The sequence below is a fragment of the Nicotiana tabacum genome, chromosome 6, assembly GCF_000715075.1.
Source record: "Nicotiana tabacum cultivar K326 chromosome 6, ASM71507v2, whole genome shotgun sequence".
In the NCBI taxonomy this organism is placed as follows: Eukaryota; Viridiplantae; Streptophyta; class Magnoliopsida; order Solanales; family Solanaceae; genus Nicotiana; species Nicotiana tabacum.
The window spans coordinates 99,084,210-99,105,285 of NC_134085.1; the positions used below are offsets into that span (position 1 = coordinate 99,084,210).

Here is a 21,076-nt window from a genome sequence, read left to right on the forward strand (position 1 = left end):
CCACAACCAAACATGCCAACATATCCCATAACCTCATTCAAACTTGTTCCAACCTTCGGAACGCTCAAAATAATATCAAAACACCAAATTCACATCGGATTCATGCTTAAGAATTCCAAAATCTTCTAATTTACGCTTTTGATAAAAAACCCAACCAAACTACCTCCGAATGACCTGAAATTTTGCGCACACATCCCAAATGACACAACGGAGCTATTTCAACTCTCGGAATTCCATTCCGACCCCTATATTAAAATCTCACCTACCAATCGAAAATCGCCAAAATATCAACTTCACCAATTCAAGCCTAAGTCTACTCCGAACCTCCAAAACTCATTCCGATCGCGCTCCTAAGTCTAAAATCACCCCCCGAAGCTATCCGAACCATCGTAATTCACATCCGAGCCCTTTAATATATAAGTCAACATCCGGTTGACTTTTCTAACTTAAGCTTCCTCAAAAGAGACTAAGTGTCTCAAACCTTACCAAAATCATTCCGGATTCAATCCAACCAACCCGATACCACATAACACAGATAAACAATGCATAAAGAAATAGAAATAAAAAAAATGGAGTGGTAACTCATGAGACGACTGGTCGAGTCGTCACATCAAAGTTGAAGACACTTTGTTGAACAATACATACAAATTATGCCAATTAGATAGATTTTGATGAACAATTTAACATATAGGTCGATTGAAAATAACACAACGTCATGCCAATTTAGTAGAGTTTGATGAACAAATGAACGGGCACAAAATCATGTTAATCGGGTAGAGTTTGCGAATAATTTAATAAATAGATCGAATAAAAATAACACAAAGTCATGCCAATATAACGGAATTTGGTGACAAATTGAACAACCATAAATTCATGACAACTAGGGTAAAGTTTATGAACAATTATCCATATAGGTAGTAAATATAGCATAGAATTTACCAATCCGATAGAGAAATTCCTAACAAACAACAAGTGTGTGCGGGCATGTGGCTTATTTTTCAAACACATTAAAAACAAAAATAATATTTAAAGATCAGCCCTTTCACTACAAAAAATGGTCTATTTGCGGCGGTTTTATTACGGGGGTTGTTATTAACCTCCCCAAATTGTATCTAATTAGGGGGGGGGGAATCATGTTAACCTACACACTTAAATTCAGTTTGCAGCGTTTAGAAACCTCCGCTAGACTTAAAAATAAGGCTCTAACAATAGAAATCTCCGCTAGCCTTTATTTTTATCTTTCCCTCTTTTTTTAGAAATTTTCGCTAACAATAGAAATCTCCGCTCTTCACTCTAGCGATTTAGGATTCTCTTTCTAGATTCTTCCTCCTCCTGAAATGGCAAGTTCTCTTTCTCTATTTAATCTTCCATTGTCTTTCACTCTAACGATTTAGGGTTCACTCTAAGTTGCGATTTTAATGTGATATCCGATTGCAAAATATTTGTGCATTGCGAAAATATTTGTGCGAAATAGTCTCTGCATTGCGAAAATAGTTGATATCCGATTTTAATTCCTCTAAGTTTGATATTTGTATGATTTTAATGTGAATTTCAGCAATTACAACTCAAATTGAAGCGTGTTTGTCGTTGAATCTCCTGACAAAAGGTACAACTCGAATTGGAGCTCTCTTCCCTCTCCTTCCTAATCTGTTTACATCCGATTTTAATTCCTCTAGGGTTCTGATTATATTTTCCTAATATTTGAATTTCAGCAGTTTCTGCATGTGATTTGATTTAGGTTTCTCTGCTCCAATTTATCTTCTAAACTAATTCTATGATTGGAAAAGAAAGTATAAAGATTGAATCGTTGTTCTCATATTGTTATTGTTGTGTTTTTGTAGTAACTAGCTAATTGCTATTTATTTATGATTCAAGTTGTTACATATTTCATTTAAATGCAAAGAATATCTGTATTCGAAACTCAGTTCGCTGAACTGTTGACGAGGCCGCATCTGAATTAGTAAGTGAGGTTTTGAGCTGAATTTGTGTACGTCTATACCTCTTGAATAAGTCCAGTAGAGCTAATAGGGCATATTTGGCTCACAATAGATGTTCATATCCAGAGGCGAAACTCGAGGCGTGCTTTTGTGTGTTTGCCCTCTCGCAAATCTGATGTTTAAGACAGAAGTCACCTTTAATGGAAACTAAATCTACGGTTTATTGTAGTTTGAAACTCTGTTTTCATATTAATTTATTAGTTTAAAAGTGTAGGTACTTTGGAAGTTAAGCTTTTAGTCTTATTTGGTGAATTGAGGCGTTGAGACATACTAAGTAAGTTTGGGTATTGGATTATATAAATTGAAGTGGAGGGTGAAGTTTTAGAAAGTGTTTCTGCTACATTTACAAGGACAAAACTTGTGGAATATTTTCTGGGTTGCTTTTGGGTGATTAGTTGATGTGAAGAAATGAAGTGGTACAATGGAGTAGTAGCCTCCATTGTGGCTTTTAAGCTTGAAGAAAATTATGGCATCCACTCAAGGTAGTTGATTGTGAAATAATGACAGTTTAAATAGTAGGATTTGGAGGGCTGTAATAAAAGCTAGAGTACTAACTAGAAGGAAAAATCAGAAAGGGAAAGACATAGGGAAATAAATAATTATGTTTGAAAATCATTTTAAGTGGATAAGGTTATCTGGTGTGCATTTTCATAGATAAGTCACTATGCAATACAGTGGTCCCTCCATACCCTAAAAGGAATTTTTTTAGAGGAACTTCAGGCATTAAAGTTTATTTAGGATCAGGGGGCATGATTTCTTTAGAGGAACTTCAGGCTTTTCAGCCATCACTTGATAAGCTAAAAATGAACCTAAGGGTGTTATAAGTGTCGAAATTTGTTCGCATATGTTCTTTTGTTTGGTTGGATTAGCGAGGTGCTCTAAATTCTAAGCTGTTATACTGGTGCACTTCTATTTTAGAAGTTTACTAGAAAGTGCTATTTGGGGGATTGCATGTTAAATTATGTTTCTGACTGATAAGTTTATGCCTATCTTCATTTCCCCTACTATAGATTGCATATTAAACACTGTTTTCTTGTTGGTCTACTCTAAAAAAAAATTGAAATAAGAATCTTATAAGTTCATGTCTTTGTTCCTTTCCCCTTCTAAAGATTATTTCTTTTTAAAATGAGAGAGGTCATTAGCCAACTGACCTACAGTTGCAGTCTCGTTAGTTTTGAAGCCAGTGCCATTACGTTTAGATCCTGTTATAATCGTGAGATCCACTCCATCACCAATGAATGTAATGTTAGTTTTATGTTTATCAATAAAAACATATTCATTATAGATTCCCTGTTTAATCTTGATGTTGTATCTTGTTTCACTGTCATTAGGAGCTGCTTGTAATGCTTCTATTATGGACTTGAAATCTCCACTTCCATCTATTGCTACTATGGCATCGAAATGAGAAGAAGAGTAACTCTCTAAACCAAAAAATTTAAAATATGAATCTTATAAGTTCATGTCTTTGTTCCTTTCCCCTGCTAAAATTATCAGTTGCATTTATTTTGTCATTTGCTTTTCATAGAACATTATATGAATCCCTCACATCTATTTGACTTCTCCTATAAGTATCAGTATATCTTTGTGAATACACTCATAGGTTCACTATTATCTTTCGAGGAGTTTGGAATGATTATAGTGTAGACGTATGATATTTGGGCTGATTATAGATGTTTGAGCCAGTTTTTTACTTCATACTTAAGCTTAGATTAAAGTATCTTGACATCCTCATATCCTCATTTCGGAAAGACCTAATTTTCACAAAGAACAATTAGAAGATTTATCTAGATTGGTTAGCATAGTAATAGTATAAAACTATTCATACTATACTGATTGTTTGGTTTCTTTAAGACTTATTTCAAAGACTCACAAAACCCGTTCAAAAGGGATTTAACATTTGATTGATAAGAATTCATATCAATATCTGGATTCAACAGTAGGGTCTAGTTGCTGAAACTGGGAACTCTAAGCTTCAAACTAGCATTTCATAATTCCTATGCCAATGACCAAAGGTCATAGCTTCCACATAGCTTCCTATGTCAATAACTAAATTAGACATGACAATCTAGATATAGTTTCTACTTTACAGTAAGACATTAATGTCACGACCCGGATTTTCCACCATCGGGAGTCGTGATGGCGCCTACTATTGGAGCTAGGCCAGCCAAGTATTAAAACATTTCTGATAACATTCACAACAATATAAATAAAACGAGACAATTAAATAAAAGTGGAAGTCTTAATTTATATAGAAACTGAATAGAAATACGGAAAGTTTAACATAATCCTCTACCCAAGATTGGTGTCACAATGCTCACGAACTTCTAAGATTTACTAAATACAATTGCCTGAAAGAAAATTTTAAACTGTTTGTTTCGGTACAAAAGATAACAAACTGATTAAGGAGAGAGAGACTCCGGGCCTGCGGACGTCAGCAAGGCTACCTCGGTGTCTCTGGACTGAAGTCAGCTCCCGATCAAATCCTACTGCTGAGGTCCAAAAGCTGCTCCTAGATCTGTGCAAAAAAGATGCACAGAGTGTAGCATCAGCACAACCGACCCCATGTGCTGGTAAGTGCCTGGCCTAACCCCGGCGAAGTAGTGACGAGGCTAGACAGGACTTACCAAAAACAACTTGTGCAGATATATACAATAAAAGGAAATATACAGAATTTAAACAGCTAAGAGGGGGGGAAGCATGCTATGGAGAGCTAACAATTTCAAATAAAAATCCTCAATAACAGAAAGAGTAACCAAGCCAGAATGGCAACAAGAATCAAATATCAACAATTTGCACGACATCACCATTCGTGCTTTTACTCTCGTTCTCACCAAAACAATACACGGCATCACCCTTCGTGCTTTTACTCTCGTTCTCACCAAAATAATACACGGCATCACCCTTCGTGCTTTACGCTCTTCCTCATCCAAACAACAATCACAAGGCAAACAGGGTAAGGAAATTTATAACCTCGAAGTAAATCAAATAAGAACAAGTAATGAAAGAAACAACATAACTCGGATATCAACAAAGAATTCAGAAAGCAACAAATGCACAGTATCACCCTTCGTGCTTTTACTCTCGTCCTCACCAAAGCAATCATATAAATAAAATATGCACGGCATCACCCTTCGTGCTTTTACTCTCTTTCCTCACCATATAATCAATAAAATCGGCACGGAATGGTACATCGTGCGGCACGACATCACACTTCGTGCTTTACACTCTTTCCTCACAATAGCAAACAATGCACGACATCACCCTTCGTGTTTTATCACTCTTCCTCACCCAAGCAACAATCACAAAGAAGGGGCAAGGGAGTAGACAAATAATGATAGAAATCCCGGCAAGGGAATACAAATAAACAGCTAACACCGGGCAAGGGAGCACAATTTAAGCAGTTAAAACCCGACAAGGGAACAATATCAATAATCTTAGCATCCCGGCAAGGGAGATAGTCAACAAAGCAACAAGCATCCCGGCAAGGGAGCAATTCAATAATTCTTTCTCTTTCTTTCACTTTTACCTCTTATCTCACTTTACCACCTGAGCCAACGCTCCAAAGGGGTTCAATCATTTCATATACTTTCACGCTTTATGATATACTCGAGCCAATGCTCCAAGAATGTACAAATCATAATTCTTCCTCAAACTCTTCACATTATATGAAATTTATCAATTTAACAAGGAAGAGGTATCACAAAATCCGAATAAACACAAATAAGACTCACGGTCATGCTAGACTCCGGTGTATAGATACTCGTCACCATGCCTATACACCGTACTCAACAATTAGCAAATAGCAAACAACACTCTAATCCTATTCCCTCAAGCCAAAGTTAGAACAAACACTTACCTCGGTCCAAAGAATAGCTATCAACCCTCAAATACCGCCTTTCCTTTATAATCCGACTCCGAAACAATGACATCTAGGCATAATTAATTCAATAATATCAATAAAGACTCGATAACGAAATCCCATAGCTTATATATGAAGTTCCTAGCATTCTTCCAAAAATACCAAAATTCGACCCCGGGCCCACATGGTCCAAACACGAGGCTCGGACCAAAACCCGATTACCCATAACCCCACGAGTTCAAATATATAATTTATTTTAAGATCCGACCCCAAATTGAGGTTGAATCACTCAAAATTCCCAAAAACCTAACTCTACCCAAAACCCCTAATTTCTACTCTAAATTACATGTTTTAGGCTTAGGAATTCAATAGACATTGATGGAAAATGAAGAAAACGAGTTGAAATTTACTAACTCAAGAAGTATTGGTGAAAGAAAGCTTCAATAGACGCCTAAGGACCTTGGAGAAGAAAGAGCTCGTGTGTTTTTATGAAAATCCTGTAGCTACTGTTTCTGAAGTTTTAAAAATTTAACTGGGTGAAATTTGCTCTATGCGATCGCGGAAGAGGGAATGCGATCGCATAGAGTAAATGGGGCTGGGATATGCAATCGCAGACAAGGCAATGAGATCGCATAGAGTAAAATAGTGAAGGCTGGGCTAACACACTATGCGATTGCATAGAACAAATTGAACTGCTGAAAATTTACACTATGCGATCGCGGATATAGCTATGCGATCGCATAGAACAAAGAACTAGGCAACAGCAGACAACAGATTCTGCAACATCTCTAAGGCTAAAACCACTCCAAAACACTTCCGAAACACTCTCGAGCCCTCGGGGCTCCTAACCAAACTCACACGCTAACTCAATAACCTCCTACGAACTTAAACATGCGATTAAATCGCCAAAATAACATCATAAACGAGGAATCAAACCTCAAAATCATCACTTTTTCATCAAACTTCATAAACTTTCAAACTTAGAGTTTTAGGTCCGAAACACGTCAAATGACGTCCGATTTCAACCAAATTTCATAAGAAGCGCTTAAACCACATATGAGACCTGTACCGGGCGCCAGAACCAAAATACGGGCCCGATACCAATACTTTCTAATCCATTTTCATTTCAAATTTCCAAATTAATTTCAGAAAAATAATTTCTTTTAAAAATTCATTTCTCGGGCTCGGGACCTCGAATTTTGATTCCGGGCATACGCCCGAGTCCCATATTTTTCTACGGACCCTCCGGGAACGTCAAATCACGGGTCCGGGCCTGTTTACCCAAAATGTTGATTAAAGTGAACTTTACTTATTTTAATACCAAATTTTAGCATTTTTCACAGAATTTCACATATAATCTTTCCGACTACGCGCCCGGACTGCGCACGCAAATCGAGGCAACTTAAAATGAGGTTTTCAAGGCCTCGGAAGCACGAAAAAAGGGAGAAAACAGGTGATGACCCTTTGGGTTGTCACATTCTCCACCTCTAAAACAACCGTTCGTTCTCGAACGGACATAAGGAGGAAGTACCTGAGTCGGGGAAAAGGTGAGGATAACGGTCCCGCATATCGAACTCGGACTCCCAGGTTGATGCCTCAGGAGGCTGACCTCTCCACTAAACACGAACCGAAGGAAAACTCTTCGACCTCAACTGGCGGACCTGCCGGTCTAGAATAGCTACCGGCTCCTCCTCATAAGATAAGTCCTTGTCCAACTGGACAGTGCTGAAATCTAACACGTGGGATGGATCACCGTGATATTTCCGAAGCATGGACACATGAAACACTAGATACACGACTGATAAGCTCGGCGGCAATGCAAGTCTATAAGCCACCTCTCCCACTCGATCCAGAATCTCAAATGGACCAATGAACCTAGGGCTAAGCTTGCCCTTCTTCCCAAATCTCATCATGCCCTTCATAGGCGACACTCGGAGCAATACCTGCTCCCCAACCATGAAAGCCACATCTCGAACCTTTCGATCTGCATGGCTCTTTTGCCTGGACTGAGCTGTACGAAGCCTATCCTGAATGATACTGACCTTGTCCAAAGCCTCCTGAACCAAATCTGTACCCAACAACCGAGCCTCTCCCGGATCAAACCATCCAATCAGAGATCGACATCGCCTACCATACAAAGCCTCATAAGGAGCCATCGGGATACTCGACTAGTAGCTGTTATTGTAGGCAAACTCTACTAAAGGCAAGAACTGATCCCACGAACCTCCAAAGTCAATGACACAAGCTCAGAGCATATCCTCCAATATCTGAATAGTCCGCTCGAACTGCCCGTCCATCTGAGGATGAAATGCTGTACTCAACTCAACCTGGGTGCCTAACTCTCGTTGGACTGCTTTTCAGAAAAGCGGGTAAACTGCGTACCTCGGTCCGAAATGATAGACACGGGCATACCATGCAGATGAACAATCTCCCGGATATAGATCTCGGCTAACCTCTCGGATGAATAGGAGACTGCCACAAGAATGAAATGCGCTGACTTGGTCAGCCTATCAACAATGACCCAAACTACGTCGAAATTCCTCCGAGTCTGCGGGAGCCCAACAACGAAGTCCATAGTGATCCGCTCCCACTTCCACTTGGGAAGCTTAATCCTCTGAAATAAACCACCAGGCCTCTGATGCTCATACTTAACCTGCTGACAATTCAAACACCGGGCCACATATGCAATAATATCCTTCTTCATTCTACGCCACCAATAATGCTGCCACAAATCCTGATACATCTTCGTGGCACCCGAATAAATAGAGTGCCGGGAACTATGGGCCTCCTCTAAAATCAACTCTCGAAGCCCATCCACATTAGGCACACAAACTCGACCCTGCAATCTCAAAACTCCATCAGCATCTAAGGTAACCTGCTTGGCACCTCCACGCTGTACCATGTCCCTAAGGACACACAAATGGGGATCATCAAACTGTCGATCACGGATACGCTCTAATAACGAAGAACGAGCGACCGTGCAAGCTAATACTCTACTAGGCTCAGAAATATCCAACCTCACTAACTGATTGGCCAAGGCATGAACATCCAAAGCAAGCGGTCTCTCGCCGACCGGAATATAAGCAAGACTGCCCATGCTGACTGACTTTCTACTCAAAGCATCGGCCACCACGTTGGCCTTTCCCGGGTGATATAGGATAGTGATGTCATAATCTTTTAACAACTCCAACCACCTCCTCTGCCTCAAATTCAACTCCTTTTGCTTGAACAAATACTGAAGACTCTTATGATTCGTGAATACCTCACACGCCACACCATAGAGATAGTGCCTCCAAATCTTTAATGCGTGAACAATGACTGCCAACTCCAAATCATGCACTGGATAGTTCTTCTCATGAACCTTCAACTGTCTCGAAGCATAGGCAATGACCTTGCCATCCTGCATCAACACTACACCAAGTCCAATACGATATGCATCACAATAGACTGTATAAGGCCCTGTACCTGTGGGCAAAACCAATACTGGTGCCGTAGTTAAAGCTGTCTTGAGCTTCTGAAAGCTCGTCTCACACTCGTCCGACCATCTGAACTGGGCTCCCTTCTGAATCAACTTGGTCATCGGGGCTGCAATAGATGAGAACCCCTCCATGAACCGACGATAGTAACCTGCTAACCCCAAGAAACTTCGAATCTCTGTGGATGATGCTGGTCTAGGCCAGTTCTTGACTGCCTCAATCTTCTTTGGATCAACCTGAATACCCTTTGCTAATACGACATGACCCAGAAATGCAACTGAGCTCAACCAGAACTCGCACTTCGAGAACTTAGCATATAACTAACTATCCCTCAAGGTCTGAAGAACTACTCTAAGATGTTGCTTGTGCTCTTCCCGGCTACGGGAATATATCAAAATATAATCAATGAAGACTATTAGGAACGAGTCCAAATAAGGCCTGAACACTCGGTTCATCAAATCCATAAAGGTTGCTGGGGCATTGGTCAACCCAAATGACATAACCAAGAGCTCATAATGCCCGTACCGAGTGCGGAATGCTGTCTTAGGGACATCAGATGCCCTAATCCTCAACTGATGGTAGCCAGATCTCAAGTCAATCTTTGAAAATACCTTGGCACCCTGAAACTGATCGAACAAATCATCAATCCTTGGCAGTGGATACTTATTTTTAATTGTAACCTTGTTCAATTGCCGGTAATCAATGCACATTCTCATCAAGCCATCCTTTTTCTTTACAAACAGAACGGACGCACCCCAAGGCGATATGCTGGGTCTAATGAAACCCTTCTCAAGCAAATCTTGCAACTGCTCTTTCAACTCTTTCAACTCTGGCGGAGCCATGCGATATATCGGAATAGAAATGGGCTGAGTGCCCGGAGCCAAATCGATGCAAAAAGTCAATATCCCTATTGGGTGGCATCCCTGGCAAGTCTGATGGGAAAACCTCAGGAAACTCACGAACCACGGGCATAAAATCAATAGAGGGAATCTCAGCACTGGAATCACGAACATAAGCCAAGTAGGCCAAACACCCCTTCTCGACCATACGCCGAGCCTTCACATACGAAATAACACTGCGGGTAGAATGACCAGGAGTCCCTCTCCACTCTAAATGGGGCAAATTCGGTAAGGCTAAAGTCACAGTCTTGGCAAGACAATCCAAGATCGCATGATACGGGGACAACCAATCCATCCCTAATATAACGTCGAAATCCACCATATCTAAGAGCAACAAATCAACACGAGTCTCAAGTCTCCTAAATACTACAACACAGGAATGATAAACCCGATCAACCACTATAGAATCACCCACGGGGGTAGATACATACACAGGAATACTCAAGGCCTCACTAGGCATAACCAGGTAGGGTGCAAAATAGGTCGACACATATGAATATGTAGATCCAGGGTCAAATAGCACTGAAGCATCTCTATCACAGACCAAAATAGTACCTGTAATAACAACATCGGATGACTCAGCCTCTGGCTTGGCTGGCAAAGCATAACATCGGGGCTGCCCCACCTCCCTGAATCACATCCCTGGGACGATCGACTGCTGGATGACCCCTACCTCTAGCGGTCTGAGCTCCACCTCTATGACCTCTACCTCCACCTCTATGTCCTATACCCCCGCCTCTAGCTGGCTGGGCAGGCTATAGAGCAATTGGTGCCTGAATCATAGGACAAGGACCTTGCTACTAAGAACTACCCGAAGCTCGAGGGCAAAACCTGGCGATGTGACCCATATCACCAAGAGTGTAACAAGTCCTCGGCTTCTGAGACTGCTGACCCTGTCTCCCTGAATGACCACCTCGGAAACTCTGAAGCGGTGGTGCACTGATGGGAGCTGGTGGTACATTGAAGGCCTGCTGATCCAAATAATGCGTCTGAGAGCCACGGCCACCTGAGAGACCATGTGATACCTGGAGAGCTGACTGAAAGGGCCTAGGAGGATGGCCTCTACCATACGAATCTCTACCTCCAAACGAGGTACCACTGAATCTGCCTGAATGACAGGGCCTCTTATCCGACCCATGGCCACCTCCCTGTGATAGAACCATCTCAACTCTACGGGCCACATTGGCCGCCTCCTGAAATGTGGTCTCGCTCCCGGCCTCCTTGGCCATCTGAAGACGAATCGGTAGAATAAGACAATCAATAAACCTTCTCACCCTCTCTCTCTCGGTGGGAAGTATGATGAGAGAATGGCGAGCTAAATCGATGAACCTGGTCTCACACTGGGTAACAGTCATGGAACCCTGCCGGAGGCGCTCAAACTGCCTACGAAGAGCCTCCCTCTAAGTGACTGGGAGAAACTTCTCCAAAAACAACTCTGCAAACTGGTCCCAAGTCAAAGACGGTGACCCTGCTGGTCTGGCTAAGCAATAGTCCCTCCACCAAGTCTAGGCGGATCCAGATAGACGAAAGGTGGCAAAATCAACTCCATTGGTCTCAACAATACCCATGTTCCGAAGAACCTCGTAGCAGCTATATAAGAAATCCTAGGGATCCTCTGAAGAAGCACCACTGAATGTGGTAGTGAATAGCTTGGTGAATCGATCCAATCTCCAAATAGCATCGGCGGACATAGCCGCACCATCGCCGGTCTGAGCCGCTGTACCTGACTGAACTGCCACTGCTGGCTGAACCACCGGAACCTGAACCTGGGGAACTACCTGCTCTGGAGTACGTGTAGCGGGAGTCTGAACCGCTCCTCCAGCCTGAGAAGTGGCTAGTGCTACTGGAAGCAAACACGCTCGAGAGATGCTCTCTATGAAGCCTACCAATCGAACCAAAGCATCCTGAAGCACTGGAGTGGCTATGAAACTCTCTGGGACCTGAGCTGGGCCCACCGGAGCTGCTGGAGCTGGAACCTCCTCATCATAGTCAACATGAGGCTCCACCTCTGGAACTGCTGCTCGGGGCTGAGCTCTGCCCCTGCCTCGACCTCTGGCACGGCCTCGGCCTCGCCCTCTGCCCCTAATAGGAGCTCCTGCTGGGGGCTCGGGCTGCTGCGCGGTCGATGAGGAAGCGCGTGTCCTCGCCATTTGCGAAAGAACGGAGTAGAAATTCAATCAGTATTGGGGAAACAGAACCGCACGACAAGAAAGAACAAACGCGAAGTTTTCCTAACTCAATAGCCTCTGCGGGCTAAATACAGACGTCTCTGTACCGATCCCTCAGACTCTACCGAGCTTGTCCGTGAGTTGTGAGACCTAAGTAACCTAGTACTCTGATACCAACTTGTCACGACCCGGATTTCCCACCATCGGGAGTCGTGATGGCTCCTACTATTGGAGCTAGGCCAGCCAAGGATTAAAATATTTCTGATAACATTCGCAACAATATAAACAAAACAAGACAATTAAATAAAAGCAGAAGTTTTAACTTATATAGAAACTGAATAGAAATACGGAAAGTTTAACATAATCCTCTACCCAAGATTGGTGTCACAATGCTCACGAACTTCTAAGATTTACTAAATACAATCGCCTGAAAGAAAATTTTAAACTGTTTGTTTTGGTACAAAAGATAACAAACTAATTAAGAAGAGAGAGACTCCGGGCCTGCGGACGTCAGCAAGGCTACCTCGGTGTCTCTGTACTGAAGTCAGCTCCCGATCAAATCCTACTGCTGAGGTCCAAAAGCTGCTCCTGGATCTATGCAAAAAGATGCACAGAGTGTAGCATTAGCACAACTGACCCCATGTGCTGGTACGTGCCTGGCCTAACCCCGGCGAAGTAGTGACGAGGCTAGACAGGACCTACCAAAAATAACCTGTGCAGATATATGCAATAAAAGGAAATATACAGGATTTAAACAGCTAAGAGGGGGGAACATGCTGTGGGGAGCTAACAGTTTCAAATAGAAATCCTCAATAACAGAAAGAAGTAACAAAGCCAGAATGTCAACAAGAATCAAAAGTCAACAATTTGACGGCATCACCCTTCGTGCTTTTACTCTCGTCTTCACCAAAACAATACACGACATCACCCTTCGTGCTTTACGCTCTTCGTCACCCAAACAACAATCACAAGGCAAACAGGGTAAGGAAATCTATAACCTCGAAGTAAATCAAATAAGAACAAGTAATGAAAGAAACAACATAACTCGGATATCAACAAAGAATCAGAAAGCAACAAATACACGACATCACCCTTCGTGCTTTACGCTCTCGTCCTCACCAAAGCAATCATATAAATAAAATATGCACGGCATCACCCTTCGTGTTTTTACTCTCTTTCCTCACCATATAATCAATAAAATCGGCACGGAATGGTACATCGTGCGGCACGACATCACCCTTTGTGCTTTACACTCTTTCCTCACAATAGAAAACAATGCAGGCATCACCCTTCGTGCTTTATCACTCTTTCTCACCCAAGCAACAATCACAAACAAGGGGCAAGGGAGTAGACAAATAATGATAGAAATCCCGGCAAGGGAATACAAATAAACAACTAACTCCCGGCAAGGGAGCACAATTAAGCAGTTAAAAACCCTGCAAGGGAATAATATCAATAATCTCAGCATCCCGGCAAGGGAGATAGTCAACAAAGCAATAAACATCCCGGCAAGGGAGCAATTCAATAATTCTTTCTCTTTCTTTCACTTTTACCTCTTATCTCACTTTACCACCTGAGCTAACGCTCCAAAGAGGTTCAATCATTTCATATACTTTCACGCCTTATGATATACTCGAGCCAATGCTCCAAGAATGTACAAATCATAATTCTTCCTCAAACTCTTCACATTATATGAAATTTATCAATTTAACAAGGAAGAGGTATCACAAAAATCCGAATAAACACAAATAAGACTCACGGTCATGCTAGACTCCGGTGTATAGATACTCGTCATCATGCCTATACACCGTACTCAACAATTAACAAATAGCAAACAACACTCTAATCCTATTCCCTCAAGCCAAAGTTAGAACAAACACTTACCTCGGTCCAAAGAATAGCAATCAACCCTCAAATACCACCTTTCCTTTATAATCCGACTCTGAAACAACGATATCTAGGCATAATTAATTCAATAATATCAATAAAGACTCGATAACAAAATCTCATAGCTTAGATATGAAGTTCCTAGCATTCTTCCAAAAATACCAAAATTCGACCCCCGGGCCCACATGGTCCAAACACGCGGCTCGGACCAAAACCCGATTACCCATAACCCCACGAGTTCAAATATATAATTTATTTTAAGATCCGACCACAAATTGAGGTTGAATCACTCAAAATTCCCCAAAACCTAACTCTACCCAAAACCCCTAATTTCTACTCTAAATTACATGTTTTAGGCTTAGGAATTCAATAGACATTGATGGAAAATGAAGAAAACGAGTTGAAATTTAGTAACCCAAGAAGTATTGGTGAAAGAGAGCTTCAATAGACGCCTAAGGACCTTGGAGAAGAAAGAGCTCGTGTGTTTTTATGAAAATCCCGTAGCTACTGTTTCTGAAGTTTTAAAAATTTAACTGAGCGAAATTTGCTCTATGCAATCGCAAAAGAGGGAATGCGATCGCATAGAGTAAATGGGGCTGGGATATGCGATCGCAGACAAGGCAATGCGATCGCATAGAGTAAAATAGTGAAGGCTGGGCTAACACACTATGCGATCGCGGGAGGCACTATGCGATCGCATAGAACAAATTGAACCCCTGAAAATTTACACTATGCGATCGCGGATATAGCTATGCGATCGCATAGAACAAAGAACTGGGCAACAGCAGACAACAGATTCTACAACATCTCTAAGGCTAAAACCACTCCGAAACACTTCCGAAACACTCTCGAGCCCTCAGGGCTCCTAACCAAACTCACACACTAACTAAACAACCTCCTACGAACTTAACCATGCGATTAAATCGCCAAAATAACATCATAAACGAGGAATCAAACCTCAAAATCATCACTTTTTCATCAAACTTCATAAACTTTCAAACATAGAGTTTTAGGTCCGAAACATGTCAAATGACGTCCGATTTCAACCAAATTTCATAAGAAGCGCTTAAACCATATATGAGACCTGTACCGGGCGCCGGAACCAAAATACGGGCCCGATACCAACGCTTTCTAATCCATTTTCATTTCAAATTTCCAAATAAATTTCAGAAAAACAATTTCTTTTAAAAATTCATTTCTCGAGCTCGGGACCTCGGATTTCGATTCTGGGCATACGCCCGAGTCCCATATTTTTCTACGGACCCTCCGGGTCCGTTAAATCACGGGTCCGGGTTCGTTTACCCAAAATATTGACCAAAGTTAACTTTGCTCATTTTAATACCAAATTTTAGCATTTTTCACAAAATTTCACATATAAGCTTTCCGGCTACGCGCCCAGACTGCGCACGCAAATCGAGGCAACTAAAAATGAGGTTCTCAAGGCCTTGGAAGCACGAAAAAGGGAGAATACAGGTGATGACCCTTTGGGTCGTCACAATTAATACCCAACCCACCTATACCTTTGTTTCTATTTAGCTTATAAAACTTTAAATTATGTCTCTGATCTTATAAAATTGGCATGTTACTAAAATTTTTGTTCCTCATGAAAATTTTGTAGGTTATATCAAATTCTCTTCATTAGAAGAGTCCTTACTAGTATTAGCTTCATTTCTCAAAGGTTACAAATCTTTCCAAATACTTTCCAATGGATAAATCTTGGATTCGATTGTCAAGGAACACAACTGAATATTTGTTTAGTTTGAATCAATTTCTAGATTTTGCATTTAAAAATGAAGCTATAGAAGAGAGAACGAAATGTCCGTGTCCTAAATATGGTTTTGTGAAGTGGTTGACTAGAGATATAGTATTCGATCATTTAATTTGCAAGTCATTCCCTCAAGAATATGTCACTTGGGTTTTCCATGGCGAAATAAATATGTTGCAGAACTTTAGTAACATAGAGGTCACTCAAGATACACTACTTGTTGAAAATCCAGTAAACTTATTGATTAATGAAGCATTTCAGGGCTTAAGACATGAAGTCATTGTTGTAGGTTCATCACAAGTAGGGAGAGAAGAGTAAATGTTAAATGATATGCCTGCTTTAGATAATAAAGACTTCTTTGATTTGCTTAGAGATGGAAGTCAAGAATTGTATGAAGGGTCCAAGTACTCAAAGCTAGAATTTTTGTTAAAGCTATATCATATAAAGAGTTTGTTTGGGATAAGTGACAAGGAAATGACTATGATACTAGATCTATTGAGAGATACATTTAAATTTGCAAGTATCCCTGATTCTTTTTATGAAGTCAAGAAAACCATCAAAAAGCTTTGTCTTGATTATATAAAAATAGATGATTGTCCAAATGACTGCATGTTGTACTGGGGAGATGATGCTAATGAAGAAACATTCAAGTATTGTCACATTTCTAGATGGAAGCCTAATGAGAGGGGCAACAATCATCGCATGCCTGCTACAAGTAAGAAGAACAAAAAAAGCCTGCAAATTTTTTGCATTACTTTCCACTAAAACCAAGGTTACAGAGATTATTCATGTGTTCTAAGACTGCAGAGCATATGAGATGGCATGCGGAGGATAGTAACAAAGATGGAATAATGAGGCATCCTAGAGATGGTGAGGCATGAAAAAGGTTTGATACAATCTTTCCTGAATTTGCTTCTGATCCCCGAAATGTTCGATTAGGCCTAGCTAGTGATAGTTTCAATCCTTTTGGAACGATGAGTGCTAATTATAGTATTTGGCCTATGGTTTTGGTTTCATACAATCTTCCACCTTGGTTGTGCATGAAGCAAGCAAATTTCAACCTCTCAATGATCATTCCAGGTCCACGTACGGCAGGTAATAATATAGATGTATACTTACAACCCCTTATTAAGGAGTTGAATGAGTTGTGGTATGAAGGTGTGGAAACTTGTGATTCATCGAAGAATGAAATGTTCAAAATACGAGCAGCTCTTATGTGAACAGTTAGTGATTTTCCTGGACTTGATATCTTATCTGGTTGGAACACACATACTAGTTTGGCATGCCCCTCTTATAATTTTGACGCAGAACATTGCCGACTTCCTCACAGTAGAAAATGGTGTTTTATTGGTTATCGTCGATTTTTGGAAAGAAATCACAAATTGAGATTGATTAGGCATCGGTTTTTTGGAAATGTGAAGGAGAGGAATCCGCCAAGGAAGTTATCGGGGTCAGACATTTTGCAACAAGTGAAAGAAATCGATGTTACATTCGGAAGGCCAGTAGAGTTGAATGCTAGAAAGAAAAGAAATAGACAAAGAAAATATGGGGAAGGTGAAACCCAACATTGGAGAAAAAAAAGCATATTATTCAATCTTCCATATTGAGAATTCAACTCGTTGCGCCATAATTTGGACGTCATGTACATCGAGAAGAATGTGTTTGACAATATTATATACACTTTGCTAATGGATAAAGACAAATCAAAGGATCATGTTAAGGCTCGAAAAGATCTACAATATATGGGTATAAGGAGTGATCTTTGGCCAGATGAGAAGGAGAATTGTCGCCTTGCTGCATTTGCAATTCCAAAAGAGAAGACAGTCGCCTTCCTTAAAACATTAAAGAATATTTCGGTGCCGGATGGTTACTCAAGTAATATCTCTGATTGTATTGATCTGGATCAGATGAGGATCTTCGGATTAAAAAGTCATGATTGTCACATCATCATGAAACAATTGTTTCCTGTTGCAATTCAAAATGTGCTTCCGAATAAGGTTGTTGCAGTCTTGGTGAAGCTTTCTTCCTTTTTAAGAAATCTTTGTTTGAAAAGTTTGAGCCTGGCTGACCTAGAGAAGCTACAAGATCGGATTGTACTCACACTTTGTCACTTAGAGATTTTGTTCCCTCCATCTTTCTTTACTATTATGGTTCATTTAACTATCCATCTAGTAGATGAAGTGATACAAGGTGGTCCAGTACATTATCGATGGATGTATTTTGTTGAAAGATAAAAATTTATTATTTCATAACATTCTTTAGATCAAACTTTTAATACTAATTCAAACTAAATGCTTGTTCTAATACTATTTCATTTTCGTTATAGATTGTTAGGTCATTTCAAGTCTCTTGTAGGGAACAAAACACAACCAGAAGGTTCCGTTGCTGAAGGTTATATTGTTGAAGAAGCTATGACTCTCTGTTCTCGTTATTTTGAGGGTATCGAGTCAAGGATAAATAGGCCTAAACGTGTAAACAATGAGCTAAATCATAATAAGGCTTCTGAAGTATCATCTTTGTTCCCTCAACAAGGTAAACCTATTGGAGGCTCCACAATATTTCCCTTGTATCCTTTAGAGAAGACTCAAGCTTATCGATATGTGTTACTTAATTGCGCAACAGTGAAACCATTTATTGAGTAAGAAAGTTTATTGTAATTTATTTTTTAGCAAAAGTTTTAAGGTGAAATGGTTAAACTAATATAGGTGATTCCTCTGTAGTGAATTTAGGAACCAAATTAAAAGAAATTCAAGAGGTCGAAGGCCTTCTGCAACAGAGGCAGAGAGAAGAATTAATAAAGAGTTTCCTGATTGATTTCCAAAACAAGTAAGTGAATAATATTGCTAATATATGTTTATGCATAAGTTATAATAATTTAGATTATTTAATAGAAATAATTTTGTTTATTTAGATCATGAATCCAAATATAGCAAACACAATATCTACTGATTTGGAGTTCTTAGCACGAGGTACAATGCCAGATGCAAGAAAGTTTATTGCATATAACATTAATGGATTCAAGTTTCGGACTGTGTCTAGAGAACAAGGATTGAAAACTCAAAATAGTGGAGTTTTTCTTACATCTGACACCTCTTGTATTGCATCTAATGCTGACAGAAATGCAAGACAAGCAGAGTTGCCATATTATGGGAAGTTGGAAGACATAATTGAGCTCAATTATTATGGACGGTTTATGGTTATGCTCTTCAAATGCCAGTGGGCTGACACTACTCGGGATAGAGGGTTCAAAATAGATGTTTGGAAATTTAATTGTGTTAACTTTTCTAGATTCATTCACACGGGTGATCATGAGGACCATGATTCTTATATTGAAGCGTCTCAAGCAAATATGGTCTACTATGTTGATGATGAAACTGATAAAGAATGGAGTGTTATTGTGCATCTAAAGTCAAGAGATTTGTTTGACATGGGAGATGTTGTTGAAGAAGAAATTTACAAGAACGAGCCATACCAACAACAAGAATTGGAACAATTTTTTTATGTTAATTATGAGAATATCAAAGTTGCAATAGATGAGCATATGTCTGACTAGGAATTAGATTATTTTATATGAGTGAGAAAGATAATTTTCTAAGTACTGGATGTTAATTTTCTACATTTGTGGCAAGTATTTTCTTCAAGTTTAAAACTTGTCTTTTTCTGAAGATGAGTATATCTTTTACATTCCTCTATTAATCTCTTAGTTTCTTTAAGTTTATTGTCTAGCTTTCTATTCTTTATTGGTGTATATAGTCTGATGTGTATTTCCATTCTAATGCCTGTTGTATATTACCATCTTTAATATGATTATTAGTAAATATCGATTCTGCCATGCACTAGACTTCACATTTATCTTCTGTTTGCGTGTTTGATGGTTTTTCTTTCTCTAGCAGACAAGTATTTGTGTGCCACTATGAGATTCATTGATTTCTATTGCATTATAGATTATTTGATTCTGTTAATTAGGTACTTCAAAAGTGCTTAATTGCAAATCTCATTGCTCTTTGTAGAGCAACTAACATGTTGATTATATGACTCTTGTACAGAATACTTTGTAATTAGATTGTTCAATCTTTTACCATTCTGGTATGTAGTTTCATGCAGTTTATTTTATTGATTCTAGATATGCCAAGGGCCAAGCGTTATCGGAACTTGCAAAAGTCAGTTCAGCCAGCATCTACTTCACAAGGTGTAGCACAACCTTTATCAATACCTTCACATCTTGATGATGCGCCGCAGTTGATTAAGTATGATACTGTACTTGAATGGTTGAACTAGATATTTTGTGTTTAAGTTTAGTTTTTGAGATTAATAATAATACTATCTGTCAACTGCTTATGATTCTATAATATGTGGATGTTACTTAATATTTATGCATCTTTAGTATTATGTTAATGCCTCTTAAAATTTATTTAATATAATTAAAATATTGTATTAGAAAAACAGGTATCCTCACAATTGCCTTCCAAAAAAAAGGTCTTCATGGAATAGGGGAGGTTACAATTGCCATTAAATAAACAAATTGAGGGGGTTAAAGCTGATGCGAAATAGAATTTGCCATATTTGTAAGATATTGCGTAGGTTGAAACCGCCGCAAAACAATTATTTTGCGGCGGTTTCAACCCCCGTTGAATATTTTTTCCAAGTTGCACATTGATTAAAATTTTAATTTGTGGGGGTTAAACCGCCGAAAAATAACCTCCGTTAAATGGTTACGGCGGGCTGTAAAATACTGCCACAAAATGATAGCGGCGAATCTTACAGCTGGGGTTTTGAAGACCGCCACGATATCAAATAATGGGGTTGCTGACCGCCGCAAAACGTAAAAATACCCTCCATCAAATAAGCTATTTTTTTTGTAGTGTTTATAGTACCATTCGTGTGAGTCACTTGTTTTTAATCTCGTTAAGAAAGTTTTGAAAGAATAATCGCGATTAGTATTAGGTAGTAAAATTCTGATGAATCACCACAATTTTAAATTAACGGGCAAAACTTGCCTTATTACAAAATTATCTGAATTTTTTG

The 21,076-nt window shown here is 39.8% G+C and overlaps 1 protein-coding gene across 6 annotated transcripts; it reads left to right on the top strand.

Annotated features, from left to right (window-relative positions):
- Positions 1 to 1,136: 1,136 nt before the first annotated feature.
- Positions 1,137 to 20,403, top strand: LOC142181482 (uncharacterized). 6 transcript variants are annotated; one of them, XR_012710140.1, is made up of 6 exons: positions 1,137 to 1,340; positions 1,556 to 1,606; positions 3,329 to 3,410; positions 18,378 to 18,689; positions 18,772 to 18,877; positions 20,175 to 20,403. XR_012710140.1 is itself a non-coding variant. In XM_075254384.1 (6 exons), the coding sequence occupies exons 4-6, from the start codon at positions 18,463 to 18,465 to the stop codon at positions 19,602 to 19,604; spliced, it is 663 nt and encodes a 220-aa protein (XP_075110485.1). In that variant the 5' UTR covers positions 1,137 to 1,340; positions 1,556 to 1,606; positions 3,329 to 3,410; positions 18,378 to 18,462; the 3' UTR covers positions 19,605 to 19,811. The 6 variants fall into 6 exon arrangements, 1 of the variants encoding a protein (XP_075110485.1); XR_012710141.1 differs by having other exon boundaries at positions 18,378 to 18,583; XR_012710139.1 differs by lacking the exon at positions 20,175 to 20,403 and adding an exon at positions 19,169 to 19,753.
- Positions 20,404 to 21,076: the final 673 nt, after the last annotated feature.